The 17,500-nt window shown below is 40.2% G+C and overlaps 1 protein-coding gene across 7 annotated transcripts in view; it reads left to right on the forward strand.

Annotated features, from left to right (window-relative positions):
- Runx1t1 (RUNX1 partner transcriptional co-repressor 1) overlaps positions 1–17,500 on the forward strand; it is a 152,128-nt gene that overhangs the window by 104,385 nt on the left and 30,243 nt on the right. For all 7 annotated transcript variants that reach the window (NM_001436913.1, NM_001436918.1, NM_001436915.1 and 4 more), the window contains 2 exon segments: positions 736–917; positions 12,963–13,213. In NM_001436913.1, the coding sequence (NP_001423842.1) occupies positions 736–917; positions 12,963–13,213 (433 nt within the window).

Raw genomic sequence — 17,500 nt, forward strand, 5'->3', positions numbered from 1 at the left:
TTATTGGGGGAATAAGCAAGTGCAGGTCATTGTCTCTTGCTATACCCTCCCCCCCCCCCAGTAAATACAAATCAAAGAAAAGAAATAAAAACAGCAGCAGCCTGAATTTATAATGTCAAAGCGGCTCGCAGTAAATAGAAGGCTATCATTGGTTTTGCTTTAATATCTCACATGTCTAAAATTGCCTCCTATTTGATCACATTGGAGAGTGTCAGAATTATCTATTAGTCTGGTGGCATGCCTGTCATTTGAAGTTAGAAGTTGACAGGAGATATTTCATCAGACTGGCCTGCGGTTGTACTACTAATTCCCTAAATACAACCAAGGGTGCAGAGCAGACTTTTCTGAGTTGAATTATACTGTGAGTACGTTATATACCCTTTCTTTCTTGGGGACACCAACGTTTGCTCACAGATGGCCCTTGAATCTTAACTCTTGCAGAACTTCTATAGTTCCTGTACCCTTATGAATCACAAGCCACTTGGGTTGGGGGAGTGTTATCAGTAAGAAATAAGAAAAGAGAGAGATTTGCAGGATCAAATACTTCATACAGTGCCAGCCAGTCATCTTGTAACACAGTCTTTAGTTGTGCCTCACACTGAACCGGAGGCAAGCATGGGCTGACAGCAAGGTATTGCTCATGCTGCTGCAGTATTTAAGCACCAGACTCACTAAGTAGGCAGGTCAGAAAACAGCCTTTGACTGTCCCGTCTTGTGCCTGTTATATTCTTCCAGGCCAACCTGCCCCTGCTACAGCGTGAACTCCTCCACTGCGCAAGGCTAGCCAAACAGAACCCTGCCCAGTACCTCGCTCAGCACGAACAGCTGCTTCTGGATGCCAGCACCACCTCCCCTGTCGACTCCTCAGAGCTGCTTCTCGATGTGAACGAAAACGGGAAGAGGCGAACTCCAGACAGGTGAGCGGAAAGAGGCCCCTGGACTTGCTGTGGTCTCTCCTCCTGTCTCACGTATGAAGATCTGTTTTAAAGTCACTTTGCTAGTCTCCCATCTCTTATGGGAACAGTCTGGTCATCTCATGGTGGCCTGAGTTTTACAGAGAAGTGAGTCTCTGGCCTGTGTCTGGGCAGCCTTTGTGCAGATCGGATTGGCTTACGGGTTTCATTATTAAAGCTAAAATATAAAGATAAGATATTGGCAAAAGAACCCAAGTGTCACCAAGGGTTCATAGACACACTTCAGCATTGAAATTCTCACTTATTACGTAGCTTTGCTGAACCATAGATTTTACTCTCCTGTGTTTGTGAAAGTTGCTGTCCTGTGTCCTTAAATCATGATGCACTTGAAAGCTGACCTGTATGCATCAGGTCAGTCCATGAGCAGGGAGCAGTGGCTATTTCATCTAAGAAATGCTGTATGAACTGTGAGAAATCTTACGCGAAATCAGATGGGCTATGGCAAAATAACAGCTTTATAATAGAGCTAACAGATAACACTTTTGCTAAAATAATAATAATAATAATAATAATAATAATAATAATAATGATATAGTTCAACAGCCAATATTTTCCTAATCACATATTTTGTTCTCAAGCCTGTGTGTTCTAAGAAAGAGAAAGGGGGCCCTCCCTCCCTTAAACCCACAGGTTAATTGTTGAATATGGCATACACATGAAACTTCCACATGCCTTATCCAACAATTTTCAGAAATTCTTCAGCCACAGTTTTTTAGAGAATGAATATGAGGTCTTAGCAGCATTTTGCACAGTGTGTGTGAACTATGAAGATGTTTGAAAAGAAACTGTGTTCCAAACCTTATGTCTTATGCACTTTCTAGACTCCCTCCCTCCCTCCCTCCTCCCTCCCTTCCACCTCCCTCCCCCCTCCCTCCCTCCCTCCCTCCCTTCCTCCCCCACCTCCTCTCTCTTGATCTTTTAAACAGCTTTGAGGGGTCAACCTCTGGTACAGTTGTGTTCTGCATTCCAGGAACCGTGGAGCTTTGGGATTACTCAGACACTTCCACTTCTGGCCAAGAGCTTCTTTTGCACACATTGGCTTTGCAAATCTGTGCTTTACTACAAGGAAACCATGCTGCCTGCAGTTAAGCAGTTCTTATGCTGCAATCTATTCTCTTGTAATAAGTCTTCTTTCTCCTTCTCTCCACCTTTTCTTCCCTCCTCTTTCTCTTCCTCCTCTTCTTTTTGAGGAAGGGTCTCTCTCACTTTGTAACCCAGGCTAGTCTTGAATTTATAACAATCTTCTCCCAAATTCTCTGATTATTGGCAGGAGCTACAAAGCCTGGCTTAGTATAGGACTTAAAAAGTTATATATTCTTTTGCAGTTTCATTGTTATCTCTGTCTCTCTCTCTGTCTCTCTATCTCTCTGTGTCTCTGTGTCTCTGCCTCTGTCTCTCTCTCTCTCATATGTGTGTATGTGTGTTATGTTAGCTGAAAATGTCTGTGTTATATGCCTTTCTTCATATTCTCCACCAACTACTATCTTCTGACTCTCATTAAACCACTTCTTCCGAGTAAGTCCTCCTTGCACTGTGAGGAATTTTTTTTTCTTCTTTTCTTTTTGTGGCACAGTGAATGTAATTATGGTTGCATGAGTCAGAGTAGGGACTATTTATTTGGAGAGGTCACCTCACCCGTGACTGCATTACTAAGGAATATGACCACTCTTCTAGCAACCATTAACCGCCTATAGCTTCTTTGGGAAGAGTTGGGCCTTCCAAGTCCCTTTCCTGTCTATGGTGCAATGTTAGTGAGCCTAATCTTAGGTTGGTAGCCATTGCCACTGTCAACTCATAGGTGCAACAGCCGTGTCATGTCCAGAAGACACATTTCACAGCCCTTTGGCCATCTTCCTGTCTTTATGTTCTTTCTTCCTCTTCTGCCAAGATCCTCTTCTATGTACCATTTGGGACTGAGTAACTGTGTAAGCTTTTAGGGTGTGAGGGTTTAAAAGGAGCTTTGTAATCTAAGTATGAGGGGGTATGAACCATGATGTCACTCAAGAGGGATGGTCTGCATGTGCATGTGCATGACTTGCCAATCCAGATACGTAAAAGTTCCAGTAAATGAGTTCCCTGTGCATGGATTGAGATATCCCATGTTTCTAGGAAGGCAAGTTCTAAACTGTGAGAAAGGAGATTTATTTTGAGGAGGATATAACAGGGGAAGGTTTAGATTACTAAGATAAATGGAAAGAGGGCATTCTTGTTCTGATGGTTCCTTGTGTACATGGTGTATGTGTTCAGTCACACAGACTACCCTTATAGGAGTCTCCTATCTTATCCTGTCTTGCTTTCTTAGGATAGTGGCTGCAGTCAGATTGCCTGTGCTGGTTCTTTGGGTGAAACACTCTTTCACAAGCTGAGGTGTCTTTTATAATGGAGAGGTGGCAAATAGATTTCTCTACTGTTAGGAGGAAGGGTAATGAGACTATGTTGTGTAAATACATTTGTACCTTGTGGGAATTTTATCAGAGTCAAGAAAATATGGGTCTCTACAGTATAGTTTTGCATATATTTCCTCAATCTCGTTTGCATATGCATTTTTTCTTCCATGGTTATTTATTTGAATCTCCTGCTCTACTATATGAAATCTTATAGAGTAGATAGCTGTCTGACAGCGGAGTTTTTTTTGTTGTTTCAGTGAATGTTCTGTTGGTGCATATGGTCTGACATGGATGAGCAGCCACGGTGAGATTTTGGAGTCTATTAAAGTGGCTCATTAAAAAGATCAATCTGTTTCTGTAATAACACAGGGAGCCATCAGTCACCGGAAGAGGGAAAAACTGACACCTGAGGAGAAAACACATTTTGGTAATTTGTTCATGACATCTCGTGAACAAAAGAGCACTCTCTTTTTTTGTTTACAACTTTGGGGGTTTAAGTTCTGTGATTATTACCAAGCTAATATGTTCCAGGGATAGTCTTTGGCAAGCTTAACTTTATTCTTATCCTTAAATTTATTTTTACTGGCTATGTTTTTGTTGTTGTTGTTTTGCATTTTAAACTGTCGTTGTTATATGGTGTCACTTGAAACAGTCTCATAAGTCAGGCTAGCATTGAACTCTCTAGATAGCCAAGGAAGACTTGAACTTCTGATCCTCCTGCCTCTACCTCACAAGTGTTGGGAGTATAGACATACACCACTGAGTGGGACTACTGTGATTGCTATTATCAGGGAAATACATTCTCTATCTAAGCTTATGAAGCCATTCCTTGCTTTTTGTGTATATGGAAGAATAAAATGCTTTATAGTTTCTTAGAGAATTCATCTAGGGGAGAGTCCCTGATGATTGTACTGAATGTTTAGTTCTATGGAAACATTAGTGGAGCCAAAACCAAAACCAACCTACCAAACAAACAAACAAACAAAAAACAACTAATTTTTATTTCAAAATCATGCTTTTTCTCATGATATTAAGGAAAGAAATTTTGATTTGTAGCTGTTTATCCTTGCTTATTCTTTTTCTTTTCAAGCCAGTTAAATGGAGTGAGCCCTTTGTCCCCTAGAAGCCAGCTCTGAGGGCTCATCAGGCCCCAGTACCACAAAGCCAGTGAGGAGGGAAAGAGCAGGGGGTGCTTCGTTTCATAGACACTGCAAACATCCTGTGCTTTTGGATGGGCTCTACTGCTTGCATGCTTTCTCTTCACTCACTCAAATGATTGCTTTTGGGTACCAACTCTGTTACTCTTTATCCTCCTTTCAATGGCACCATTCCTCAGTGTAACACTCTCAGATGCTTGTTTCTGAAGCTGTAGAACTGGATTATTGTGTGCTCCTCCCCATCAATAGCTAAACATTATCAAAATGCAATTTGTTTAAATATTAGACCTATGTAGTGTGTCACCTGGGAGGGATCTTATGAATGGACCATGTCAACTGCTTCTCTTCCTACTTGAGGAAATCCAGGCTTAAAGAATTTGCCCAAAGTCACAAAGCTTCCTAAAGGAGAACCGGGTTAGGTTTTGTTGTTATCTCTTAACCTGTTATGTTTGAAGGTACAGAATTTAAATAAGGAAAGCTCAATTAAGAATTGGAGGGTTTTTTAATTCTCTAATTAATTTCTTTTTTGTAGTTACAGAAGTAGGTAAATGCCATCGTACAATGCTCTAAGGGTTTATAAGTCTTTTTTAATGATAGAAAATCCATAATGAGACAGGTTTCTTGGTTTAATGAGTAAGAGAGTAAACACTGAAGGTTAGAAATCAAAAGGTTGTCATTTTCAAACTGCATCGGTTGAATAGGTAATGTTTGGCACCAGTTTACACTCCAAGTTAACTGTGTATGTCCATTTCTTCTTAATAAAATGAATGAGGGTTCAATCGTTTGGATTTTCTAAAAATAGAAAATATACATACACGTTAGGGGAAAACTACATGTTTACTCAACTCTATAAATAAGAACCAAATCTATATGGTCAACTTCATTTAACATCCCATGAAGGAAGTAGGAATTTTTTTTACAATCCAGTCATATTCTGCATGCGTCTTCTATGCATTCCTTATCTCAGGAAGTATGCAGTAATCTCTGTAGTAATTATTTTCTTATTCATGTCAGTTATCAATCATTCTTGTGAAATAGCATTGGCCGAGAAAGAATATATGGTTGCTCGGACATTTCCACCATCATGATTTCTAGCTTCAACTGAAGTAGCCTTCCTTCTTGTCCCTCCTAGAGGGTCCAGCTGTTCCAAATGCTCCCCATGCTTATTGTTGTATTGCCATTTATGGCGTCTACCCTGGTTCCTACATCATACATGTCATGACTCTACTTGGGCTTCTCAGCCTGACTCAGTATCTGTTATGTACATGAAGGGCTCCTAGCTAATAATTCTGTAATAATGGCCACAATTTATTGAGATCTTAACATGTGCCAGGCCCTGTACTAAAAAGTCCAACCATCAACAGGGTTATGCATGGATTTAGGAAGGTTAGATACTATGGCTGAGAACACACAGGTTACAAGAGGGAGATCCCAAGCCTGGGTTCTTTATTTCAACACCTATGTTCTTAAAGCTGGGATTTTCTAGTAATAGTCCCTAGTTCCATAACTGGAGGACTAATGAACTTGCTGAATGTCAGATATGTGTTCTTCATTCTGTACTCTAGTTCTCTCATAAGGTCTAAGATATTCTGGTTTTGGTTTGCAAATGGAAACACTGAATTTCTTTAAAGGCTCCTATGTTCATATGGTCAGAGATGGCAGAGCGAGCTAAATGCTGGATCCAATTCTTTGTGACTCAAAAGCCCCAACTCTTTGTGACTCACTGCTCTTTTGAGTGTACGTTCTGGAGAAATGCTGTTTCTCTCTGACGTCTCTTAATAATTATCCTCTGTTTCACAATAAGCTGGGTATACAGCTTAGTGGTAGATGATAGAGCACTTTGCCAATGTGAACAATTCTCTAATTCGGTCTCCATCAAACCCAGACAGGTGGACACATGGATACACACAGAATTTAATTTTAGTAGCAAGTCATAATCTCATGGCAGATCAAGTCTGTAGTAGATGGGGACAAACAGAGAACCAGAGCCAGAAATACACACAGAGTGAAAGACCATGGAACGCTCAGTCCTACATGGGATGTCTCTATCCAATTCCTTGCCCCTCCCCCACACCCTGTCTCGAAGCTCAGAGAATCCATAGAAAGAGTACGCAGAATGAGCATAAAAACCAGAGAGAGTAGATGACACCAGAACAAGATGCTCTGAATCAGCTGAGCAAAGCTCATGAACTCCCAGACATGGAACGGGTTCAGCGAGCACAGAGCCTGCAAGGACCTTCACCAGCTCCTTTGCATGTATGTTAGAGTTTTCAGTTTGTTATTTTTACAGGGTTCCTTAGTGTGTGAGTGAGTGGCTCTCTGATTCTTGTGCCTCCTTTGGAGTTCTTTTCCTTCTGTTGGTTTGCCTTGTCCAACTTTGATGTGATTGTTTTCTTTGTCTTTTAATCTCTCTTATATTTTGTTTGGTTTTGTTGTTATCTGTTAACCGGTTATTTTCTCTTTCTTTAAATTTAATTTTATTTCGTTACTTATTCACTTTACATCCCTCTTATTGCCCCCTCCCCATTACCCCCTCCCATTATCCTTCCCCACCCCTCTCTTCTGAGCAGACCCCCCTCTGATATCCTCCCACCCCGGCAATAAAAGTCTCTGGAGCTTGGGGACTCTTATGGAAGAATAGGAAAAAGGATTACAGCCCTGAAGGGGATAGGAAGGCCACAGGAAGACCAACAGAGACAACTAACCTGGATGCCACCAATCAAAGAACATACACAAGCTGGACCTAAGCCTCCCCACACATATGTAGCAGATATGCAGTTTGGTTTTCATACGGGTCCCAAACAACTGTAACTGGGGTTATCTCAAAAGCTGTTGCCTGTATGTGGTATGTTCTTCTAGTTGGGCTGCCTTGTCTGGCCTCAGTAAAAGAACAAACTCCTAGCCTTGCAGAGACTTAAAGAGCCTGTTCTCTTCTAATGAGAGACAGAAGGGGAGGGAGAGAAGGGGAGGTGGACCTGAGAGGATTGGAGGTGGGAGACATTGTAATCAGGATATTACAATGTGGAGATTGGCTGGAGCACCAGGAGAAACTAGAGGGCTCTGACTAGAATATGCAGATGACAAGTTGGAACATAGAGACAGCAAGAGAAAACATGGATTATGGCAGAGATTAGAAGATACGCAGGGGACAGCCAGTGACACTCTAACTGTTGAACAGATGGTCAGTGTTATAAGGCATATGAGGGAAGAATTCCTACCTCCCGCTTGGGAAAAGGATGCTCAGGTGGTTCTCTGAGCCTGTATGTTATAATCTTTGAAGGTCCAGGCATCTTTTGTATGTAGACGGAGTAGAAGATAGCCACCTGCCCCTCATATCTTTCTGAAGACAGTTGTGTGTGTTGCCAGAACGTCTCTCTTGGGTCATTGTAGCAATAGAGAGATTAAAGGTGCTTTTCTCCATCTGGCCCAGTAGTGACAGTTCTGTGGCATTCCAATATCCTGTTTCTCTGTCCCTTGCCTTCTAAATATTGCTTTTCCTGAAGACGGGTAGGAAAACACAGAAGTCATCCTTTTCTTTTTAAGCAGACAGCAAGATTTATAACAACTTTTAGAGACATATCAAGAAAAATTTATGATGTAAAATTCTTATTTAAAGTCGTCCAATTCTGAACAATTTATGAAGGGACTGCTTGTACAATTATGCTTTGAGAAGGATTTTTCCCCCTTTTAATCAATGGTGAGTCGTGCTATGAGATCTTAACAAAGATCACATTCCAGAAGAGGGAACACATGTGTGATGGTTTTTCGTGCTCTTAGTCTTTTCATTAATAGAAGCTTTTCCTCCTAAAGTTCAGATGTACATACATGAAGCTTAAGAAAAAATAATGTAAGTCTTTGTGCTTGGCAGAAGGGGTTTCAGACCAGTGTCTCCTTCCTACCCTTCTTCTTTTCAGAGCCACACTCCAGCATTGAATATAGATGTGGAGGCAAACAGCAAGCAAGTTAGGAGAACAGCCCTGCTGTTCTGTGATGCTTGCTCAGTGGGACAGTAGAAAGACAGGATCAGTCAAAGTGTTCAGAGTAAGAGAGGTGTGTTAGAGACCACCGACATAGTTTGATTCTGCAGAAGGAGACATTCTGGAGACAATGTAGGCGGAGGTGAAGTGAGCAAGCAAGAGAGTGCAGACTGAGTCCACTCTGTTTAAAGTGCCTGTTGCGCTCAAGTGAATGAACATTTAAGGCATTTTCTGAAGTTATGAATCCATTTGTAATGGGACCAAGATTAGAATTTTAACTGTTGAGGTTTTGTTTGTTTGGTTGGTTATTTTATTTTATTTTTCCTGAGACTCTGTAGTCTAGGCTGGTTTTCTTTTTTGAGACAGGGTCTTCACTCTGTAGCCTATGCTGGCTTTGAACCAGCAGCCTTCCTGTGTCAGCTTCCCTGGGATTATAGGCATACACCACCACACCAGGGCAAGTCTTCCCCATTCTAAGGTTTCTTAGACAATGAAGATTTGTCTATCTACAGATACATTTTCCAGGGGACTTTCTCAATGTAAAAGTTACATCTAGAGGAAAGGAAGCGCTCAGACCCACTTGCATCATTCAGGAAACTGCACTTGGTTCTCCTTGTCACCTCCTTCTCATGATGGCTTATTTATTTGTTTTCTATCTCCTTGAATGATGTAGTCTGTTGTATGCTGTGGAGCGATTATCAGTGCACATTAACCATCATAGGCTGATACATATTTCTTGTAGACTGTTAAGAATTATTATTATTATTATTATTATTATTATTATTATTATTTACTTATGTGTATGGATCTGTCACGTGCCACATGCTAGAAACATCAGATCTGGAACTACACATAGTTGTGAGACATTTGCTATAGGTGTCAGTCATCAAACTTGCATCTTGTGTAAGAATAGTCTATGCTTTTAATCCCTGGGCCATCTCTTCAGTCTCTCATGTAGACTTTAATATTTTCCCCCGGAGCCTATTGAAATCTCTGTGACTAAACAAAATAGCCTCAGTGTGCTAAAGAGTATATTTAGCCTTTTTAGTGGTTTCTCTGATAGTTTTGTATTTCCCACTTTACTGAGCAGGCAACTGAGGCCAGAGAGGTGAAGAGCCCAAGGCCATGTTGCATCTCGGTCGAGTGTTGAATGATGAGCATCCGTTCAGATGATAACTTCTGGGTGGGGAACATAGCATCATAGCATAGACTTTAAAAACTAAAAACTATCTTCCACATAACCCTGAGACATGCCGTAGACTTCTTTGTAGATTTGACTTATTTCAAGGGGGAAGGCTGTTTTGGGACAATGAGAGGGTATTTACTTTTGCCTAATACACTTTGAAAAGGGCAACAAATAAAAATGCAAATATGGAATTTACCTAAGCAAATGAGGTATAGATGGTTATAGGCATTTCTAGGACACAGAGACAAATGGCAATTAAGTTGTTTTAGTTACTACTCCGGTCACATGTCCTGTTAGTAGGGTGGGACTTTAAAACTAGTCAGCTTGACTTCTTAGCGTCGTAGGTCTGTTAGTGCTCTGTAAATGGTACCCCCATGGAGGGGGGTGCTTTATAATTTCACCAGGTCTCAGAGTGAGCGGACTCAGTTTAGGTTGCAGGGACCTTTAAGAGAGAGGACAGACTCAAGACCTAGCTATGCCCATATTTCAGGAGTTGGGAGTGAAATAAGGTAAAATAAAACAAAAGCTACAAGGTGTCCTGGTGTGACACAAATGAGTCAAAGATGTATTAGTGTAGAGAAATGCTGGTATTTCTTAAAGATATTTAGAGTATATCTTTATTTCTACACACACACACACACACACACACACACACACACACACACGCACACACACACGCACACACGGGTTTCACATTTAAGCTTGGCTGGGAAAATCATCATCGCTGGATGTTTTAATCTTTATAGTAATGCCATTGGCATTAGACTATTATAACAGAATAATACTAGAATATTATTAATACTACTACTATATTAGACTATCATAACCAAAGCATTGGATTGTTGGGTTTTCAAACCAGATGGGACCTCAGCTGTCATCTAGTCCAGTGGTTTTCAAACTTGATTTTTAGTAACAGACTATTTTGTTTTCTTTAAAAAATGAAATCCTAGGTAGAAGCTCATTTCTATAAAACAGGTAAGAATAATCAGTGGGTTTTGCTGGCCCTTTAAATTCTGATTTGACAGGGCAAACAGTTCTTCATTGCCTACAGAATCCCGTATGCACGACAGGTGTCAAAGTTTGAAAACCACTGATCTAGTCCAACCCTTTCATTTTACAGATGAGCAAACTGAGGTCCAAAGAGGTTAAGTGACTTGCCCAAGGTCACACAGCTAGTCGTGGAAGAGCCAGGACTAGCTCTCAGGTCTCTTGACTTCCAGTCCCGTGCTCTTTCCACTACACCACACTGCCAGTAAGGTAGGTGCTGGGTTAGCATTATGTTCATAGCTCGTCATAGTCTTCACTGCTTTCCGACTGATGTATGCTGGTAATATGTACTGAGTGTCAAACTGTATTATTCAGAAATGTATAGGTTATGAAAGTACACATTAGAATCATGTAGACAGACGTACAATAAATCAATACCTAAAATGTTCCTTTCCACTTTAAGACTTATTTAGGTAATGTCTGAGCTATACTTCAGTCTGATTCCAGTGATCAATATGTATGGAGTCAGTATGTTAAGTGCAGACACATGCTTGACGGGAGCAGCATTGAGATTTCTGTCCGCCATTCCCATGGCGGCCATGCACTGCTGTCATTTCCAATATCGGCCAAGTCTCCCAACTCCTTCTTTAACTTGTAATGGGCATCTACTCATTTCACATTGAACTCTGCAGACTTTCCCTCTGTTCCTTGGGTGCTTGTACTCTCTGTCTCCAACCCCTCTATCTTTCCCTGGCTGGTGTGTGTAAATTGTCAGTAGGACTCCGTCCTACAGGAATAGATGGGAGGGTCTTTGTAAAGCCCTGTTGCCAGTTATCTACACCTTTGGTTCAGTTTTTTTCATCCATTGATTCCTTTGTTATAATCAAATAAGGACTGTCACTAATGCCAGGGAAGAAGGAAAGGTGTCTAATAGATTCTGTAGCTATTTACCAGCTCAAGATTGAAAAGGCTCCTGGAAGTCTGCAGCCTGTGTGAATTGTAAGATTCTTGGGCGATGACTTCCCTGGGAAAATAGATGTTACCAGTGTTTCCCTGGCTTGATGAAGAGAACCAGCTGCTAAGTTGTTAGTGTGTAAGCTCTGCCTCCAGACAATGGGAGATGCGATTTGCTTCTTTCTTACAGAGTTTATTGGGTTACTAAGTAGAGACGGATTTAGCAAGAATCTGTTCCTTTAACCCTACTGGGGTCTTCAAATCTAGGAGCAGTGATTAGGTATCTGGTTTCATTTATGAAATGTATTTCTCCTGAATGTCAAGTTCACAATCCCATACAGTACATGGTGAAGCTCATTCGCCGTGTTCCTGTCCTGTTGTCAGAACCAACAACTCTCTAATGATGAATTTACTCAGTTTTAAAATAAAGTAGGTGAAAGGGCCAAGAGATTAACTCAGTGATTGAGAATTTTCATGTTATTCCTTGAGTTCAACCCCCAACGTGAGTCTCATCTCTAAAATCAAAAAAGGAAGTCACCTAGATTTTCTTTCAAGTTTCAGCTATCTGTACAGGAGTGTTGACTGACTTCTTTTTCAGTGACTGAAGATAGTGTTGAAGATCTAGACTTACTGAATGAGTTCGGTTGGATCATTGCAGACAAATAGAATATGGAAACATTTTGTAGCTTTGAGATCAAGTTCTGTAACCTTTAGTTACTGGTGACCTGAAATGTGGCTGCTGGATTGTTGAGTTTCAGACTTTATTTAATTTGAATTAGCTTACATTTTATACTTCTATTTCCAACCAAAAGCTCTCAGGTGTACTTGGAGACAACACTCAGATGCCAGATGGAATTGATTGGTATTATTATTCGTCTAGGTAGTAATCATGCTTTCCTCTGATAAAGCAATATGGAATAGTAGAATAGGTCTTTTCTCTGACTTTTCAAAACTTATGTAGCCCAGGCTGGGATTACAGGTGTGAACTGGCCTTGCAGCAAGTACTAGGGTAGCTTGTTAGAAATTAATTTTTTTTGCATGAATATGTTACCTGTAGAATGAGACTGGGTTTCCTCTTATTTGTGACTTAGCCACATGGACCATAGTTGCAAAGGTGTTTGCTAGTCCCATGACATGTGTGGCATTTTCTACTCTTAGCCTGGTGATCCTTTCAAGCTGAGCATGCATTTTAGTGAATTTGTATAGAGTTTCTGGGAAGCATTAAATTGTATGTTACTGACCAGTGAAGACGTATTCTCTCGAGTATCGCAGGCTCAAGTTGGAGTATCTGGAATATGTTGAATACTTTATGAAACAAAATTCTTTTCTTCCCTCCTCAGAACCAAAGAAAATGGCTTTGACAGAGAGCCTTTGCACTCAGAACATCCAAGCAAGCGACCATGCACTATTAGCCCAGGCCAGCGGTACAGTCCAAATAATGGCTTATCCTACCAGCCAAATGGCCTGCCTCACCCCACCCCACCTCCACCTCAGCATTACCGTTTGGATGATATGGCCATTGCCCACCACTACAGGGACTCCTATCGACACCCCAGCCACAGGGACCTCAGGGACAGAAATAGACCTATGGGTAAGACTGAAGGATCTGTTTTCTTCTTTGGGGATTGGCTATTTGAAGATTTGTGCTATTCTTAACTGAATTTGAACATGTAATCTGATAGAAGTAAACATCTCTCTTATGTTGTTTCCCTTATGAAGAAAGTCGATTAATATGCTGTGTCTCTTCTTTAATCACTTGTATTTTAATTAATTAGTTAATTAATTAAAACTTTGAGAGAATGTCTTATTATTTAAACCAGTCTGCCCTTAAACGTATCATCCCTCTGCCTCCTGAGTATTGAGATTCTAGGCATGCCCCTATATGCCAGGGCATCCCTTATGTGTTTTAAGAGAACAGATTAACTTTTTACCTTTACAAGGGGGCATCAAATTCTTTTTGTTTAATATAGAAAGGTTCATATATAAGCGTGCCACAGATACTCTTTTCAAATTTATTTTCTTTCACTAAAATTTGTTGTCCAAGTTGGTTTTGACATTTCCGGCCTCCATATTATTTTATATTTCCAAAGTATTACATGGCATGTTGTCTGTGGACTAACTTCACAGGTATGCCTTGAGGAATGGAATACTGTATTATATTAGTACACAGATGCTAGGGATAAGAGTTAGTGTCAATTTTACATCAGATATTAGAATACAAAAGGAGTGGCTCTGGGCAAATACATATTCTATCTGCCTGTATCTACGTCTTCCTTTCACACATTACAGAAAGTGAAGTTTTTAGGAGATGTTACCTTGTGAAGAACAAGTGTCAAGCATGGAACCGTCAGAGGCAGGAGTAATGAAACAGGTTGTGACATGTGACTGCATTCAAGGTGATGGTATCACGTGCTTCGCAAGTGTGCTGTTCTTGGGGACACCTCTAGTTCCTAATTTTTGCTCAGTCCAGCTTGCAACAGTAATCTACTGCTCTCCTTTTAGGATCCCACACACCAGGAGGTGTTTCTTTACCACAACCAACTAGTTATTGGCAAACTTGACTAACGTGGAGAATTTGGAATTTGGTGGATAAAGTCCAGGTGGGAAAACAGAAACCGAGCCAAGGATGCAGAACTCTGGGAAAGAGTCTACCACCTGGCTGGTACTGGAATGATAGTGACAGTTTCTTTTGGTTTCTTCAAAGGCCGATGCCTGGCGTGTAGCAGTTGCTATGATGTTTCAAACTGGATTACTAGGAAGCAGGAGTTATCATAGTAGGGCTTGTTGCCTCTCTGCACAGCCTTCCACAGGGAGCAGCGTGGGGGAGTTAGAAAGGGAAGAGAGATGGTGGAGGCTTTGGTTGTGAGATGGTTAATTAGTACTTAATGGTTCCCAAAACAGTGATTTCTACATTTATATAGTAATTCAGACAAGTGGTGAAGTATATAATGTATGCTTTCTTAGTAGCCAATCCGTCTAATATTCGTGCAGGTAATATTTCTAAAAAGCTTTCAGAAGTCGCTGTATTATTAGTCTGGACTGATAACTTTACCCTACACATCAGACATGATAGTTTTACTATTTATTTATGACTTAATGCCTGAAAGCTGTAATGGCTCACTTTTATTTTATTTTATTATTATTATTATTATTATTATTATTATTATTTTTGGTTCTTTTTTTCAGAGCTGGGGACCGAACCCAGGGCCTTGCACTTCCTAGGCAAGCGCTCTACCACTGAGCTAAATCCCCAACCCCCTCACTTTTATTTTTATCTGAGACAGAGTCTGTCTATATAACACTGGTTGGTCTGGAACTATGTTGGCCAGACTGACCGCAGAGTTACAGAGATCCATCTGTCACTGCCGCTCCCAAATTCTAGGATTAAAGGGGTGCATCACCATGGCCAGGTATAGCTTCTCATTTTTAATCAGCAGTGGGTCACCTGGCCACTTGGAAACAGGCTCAGGCTATTTTCGGTTGTGAGAGTAGAAGTGGTTTAGCATTCTCCCGGTCTTCCTTCACTTTCTCTCTCGGCCTCCCTGGATGATGCACTGAATGTACCCTGTAAGCTGAAATAAACTCTTGCCTCCCCCACCCCGAAGAAGGGACCTCTTTCTTAGTCAACAACTAGCATTTGGTGAAGTATTAGTTACTGTGTGCCACAGAATAATCAGCACAGAACTAATTATGCTCGTTTGCATTGGTTATGTTTCTGTGTAGTTATGTGAAATGTCCCCTTATGAATTATGTCTGCAACCACTGGTTTTATGTAATTTTCTGAAGACCATGTGTCTCACCTTTTAATTATACTAACTTGGGAAACTAATAGTTTTAATCTCTAGAAATAGGTGCAACTACTTAATCCTTCATAAATCTGGCAGAGTTTAACCTGTGTTAATGTAAAATAAAACCTTGATGTATAAGAAACAAATTGTAGTGCTACATCAAGCTGCCATTTTGAGGGTATAAAAAAATGCCTCTTGCATGGAGGGACATATTACTCAGGAGAAAACTTGAATAAACTAACTTCATAAGCAGCGTTAGTTTATCAGTAAGCTTAAAACATGGTCCCATTTATCTAGAATCTTCTGAAACTAAGAACAACTTAAGTCTCAACATTACTGCCAAGTATCTCAGGAATGGGAAGTGTTTCTTTTATTAAGTGATATTTATTCATGCTTCTGACCATTGTTACAGCCTTTGTGTTATCAGTATGATCAAAAGGATCATACTGGGGCTGAGAACTTAAGCGTGTGAAATTGAGATACTGATGAATGTAAACATTCACTTTCTTGATTTTTTCCTTTTCTTATTCAATTAGACCTAGCCATGACCCCCAGACTTCAAATGCATTGAGCCAGTCCTATATTTCTTCACCAAAAACTGGGGATCAAGCATGTTTCTTCTTCTTCTTCTATTATTATTATTATTATTATTATTATTATTATTATTATTATTATTATTATGAGATGAAGTCCAACACTGCTACATAAATGCTGAACTGCCTTTATCTGTAGATATCCTATTACTCCTTAAGTATCTTGGGTGTTAAGCATGTGTATCAGTATTGATTTAGTGTTCTGAAGTCTTGGCATATTTGTGACTTCCATAATTTTTGATCCTCACAGGCAAATATCTAGATGCCAGTGTCACGAGTGTCCCTGTCACATTTATATTCTTATCACTCTCTAGTTGTTTTCGATGATGACTAATTTTAACATTAGTGCTTCTTTTCCCTGAAAACACAGGCAAAAAATAAGTCAACAAAAATTACATATTTGCAAACATTTCAACTTGAAATAATCACAACAAACAGAGCAATAACTAAATATTACTTTCCCTTGGTTTCTTTTCTATTATGCAAATCAGTAAAACATATTTGTAGTTTTCCTTTTTTACCAATAGGTGGCATTAACAATTTTAACTTTTGAAATGTATCTGGAATATTCTCTAATTGGACAGAAATAATGCAAAACATCTTACACTTAGCATTTTTTAGCCTAAGAAAGAACTGTCATGAATTTATTTAATCCAATCCATTGTAGATATACATATATTCATGAATGAAAACAGCCTTGTGATTCATCAGGGTTTTTTCCCCTCTAAATCAGCTCAGAAAAAGATTTCAGACCACTTACGTGTCACAGTAAGTGGAACACAGAGTCTCGTAAGTCTAGTGTCATTCAGATCTTGCAGAACATACTCAGTGTCTAGGAACTGCAAACTCGCCAGCCCTGGTTTTCTGTTAGCATAGGACTGTGAGGAATGGGAACCAACGGCAGCGATTCAGCCATCTCAAGTGGGACATGATGTCACAGACTAATTGCCTTTCTTTGACAGAATGGGAAAGGTCCCCAGTTGTTTCTGCATCAGACCCTTTGCCCTTCCAGTGAGACATATGGACTTTGTGTTCTTATGAGTATCTCTGTTCACTTCTTCCAGCCATTAATGTTGGTGTTGAGCTGGGAGTAATCCACATCTGTTATTTCACACTGAGCTGAGCTGAGTCAGGTAGATTGGCCATGAGTTCTAAGCCAGCCTGGGCTACAATGAGACCATTTATTAGGGAAAACAAAACTTGGTGCCCACTTAGTAAACATTTCCATGTTGTCTTGTATTTGTGTGGACCCATGGTTGTATGGTGTACAAATCAGCATTGGGTATCTTTCTCAATTCCTGTCTCTTACTTTTTAACAAAGTCTCTCCCTGAACCTAGAGCTCACTAATATTTTTTTAGGCTGCTTGGACAGTGAGGTCTAGGAAAACTACTGTCTCTGCCTTCCTGGAAACTAGAATTAAAAATGTGTACATTTTTTTTTAAATATGGCCACTGACAATCAAAATTTAGGTTCTCTTGCTTCTATGGCAAGTATCT

Source organism: Rattus norvegicus, chromosome 5 (genome assembly GCF_021556685.1).
Source record: "Rattus norvegicus strain SHRSP/BbbUtx chromosome 5, alternate assembly SHRSP_T2T, whole genome shotgun sequence".
Classification (NCBI taxonomy): Eukaryota; Metazoa; Chordata; class Mammalia; order Rodentia; family Muridae; genus Rattus; species Rattus norvegicus.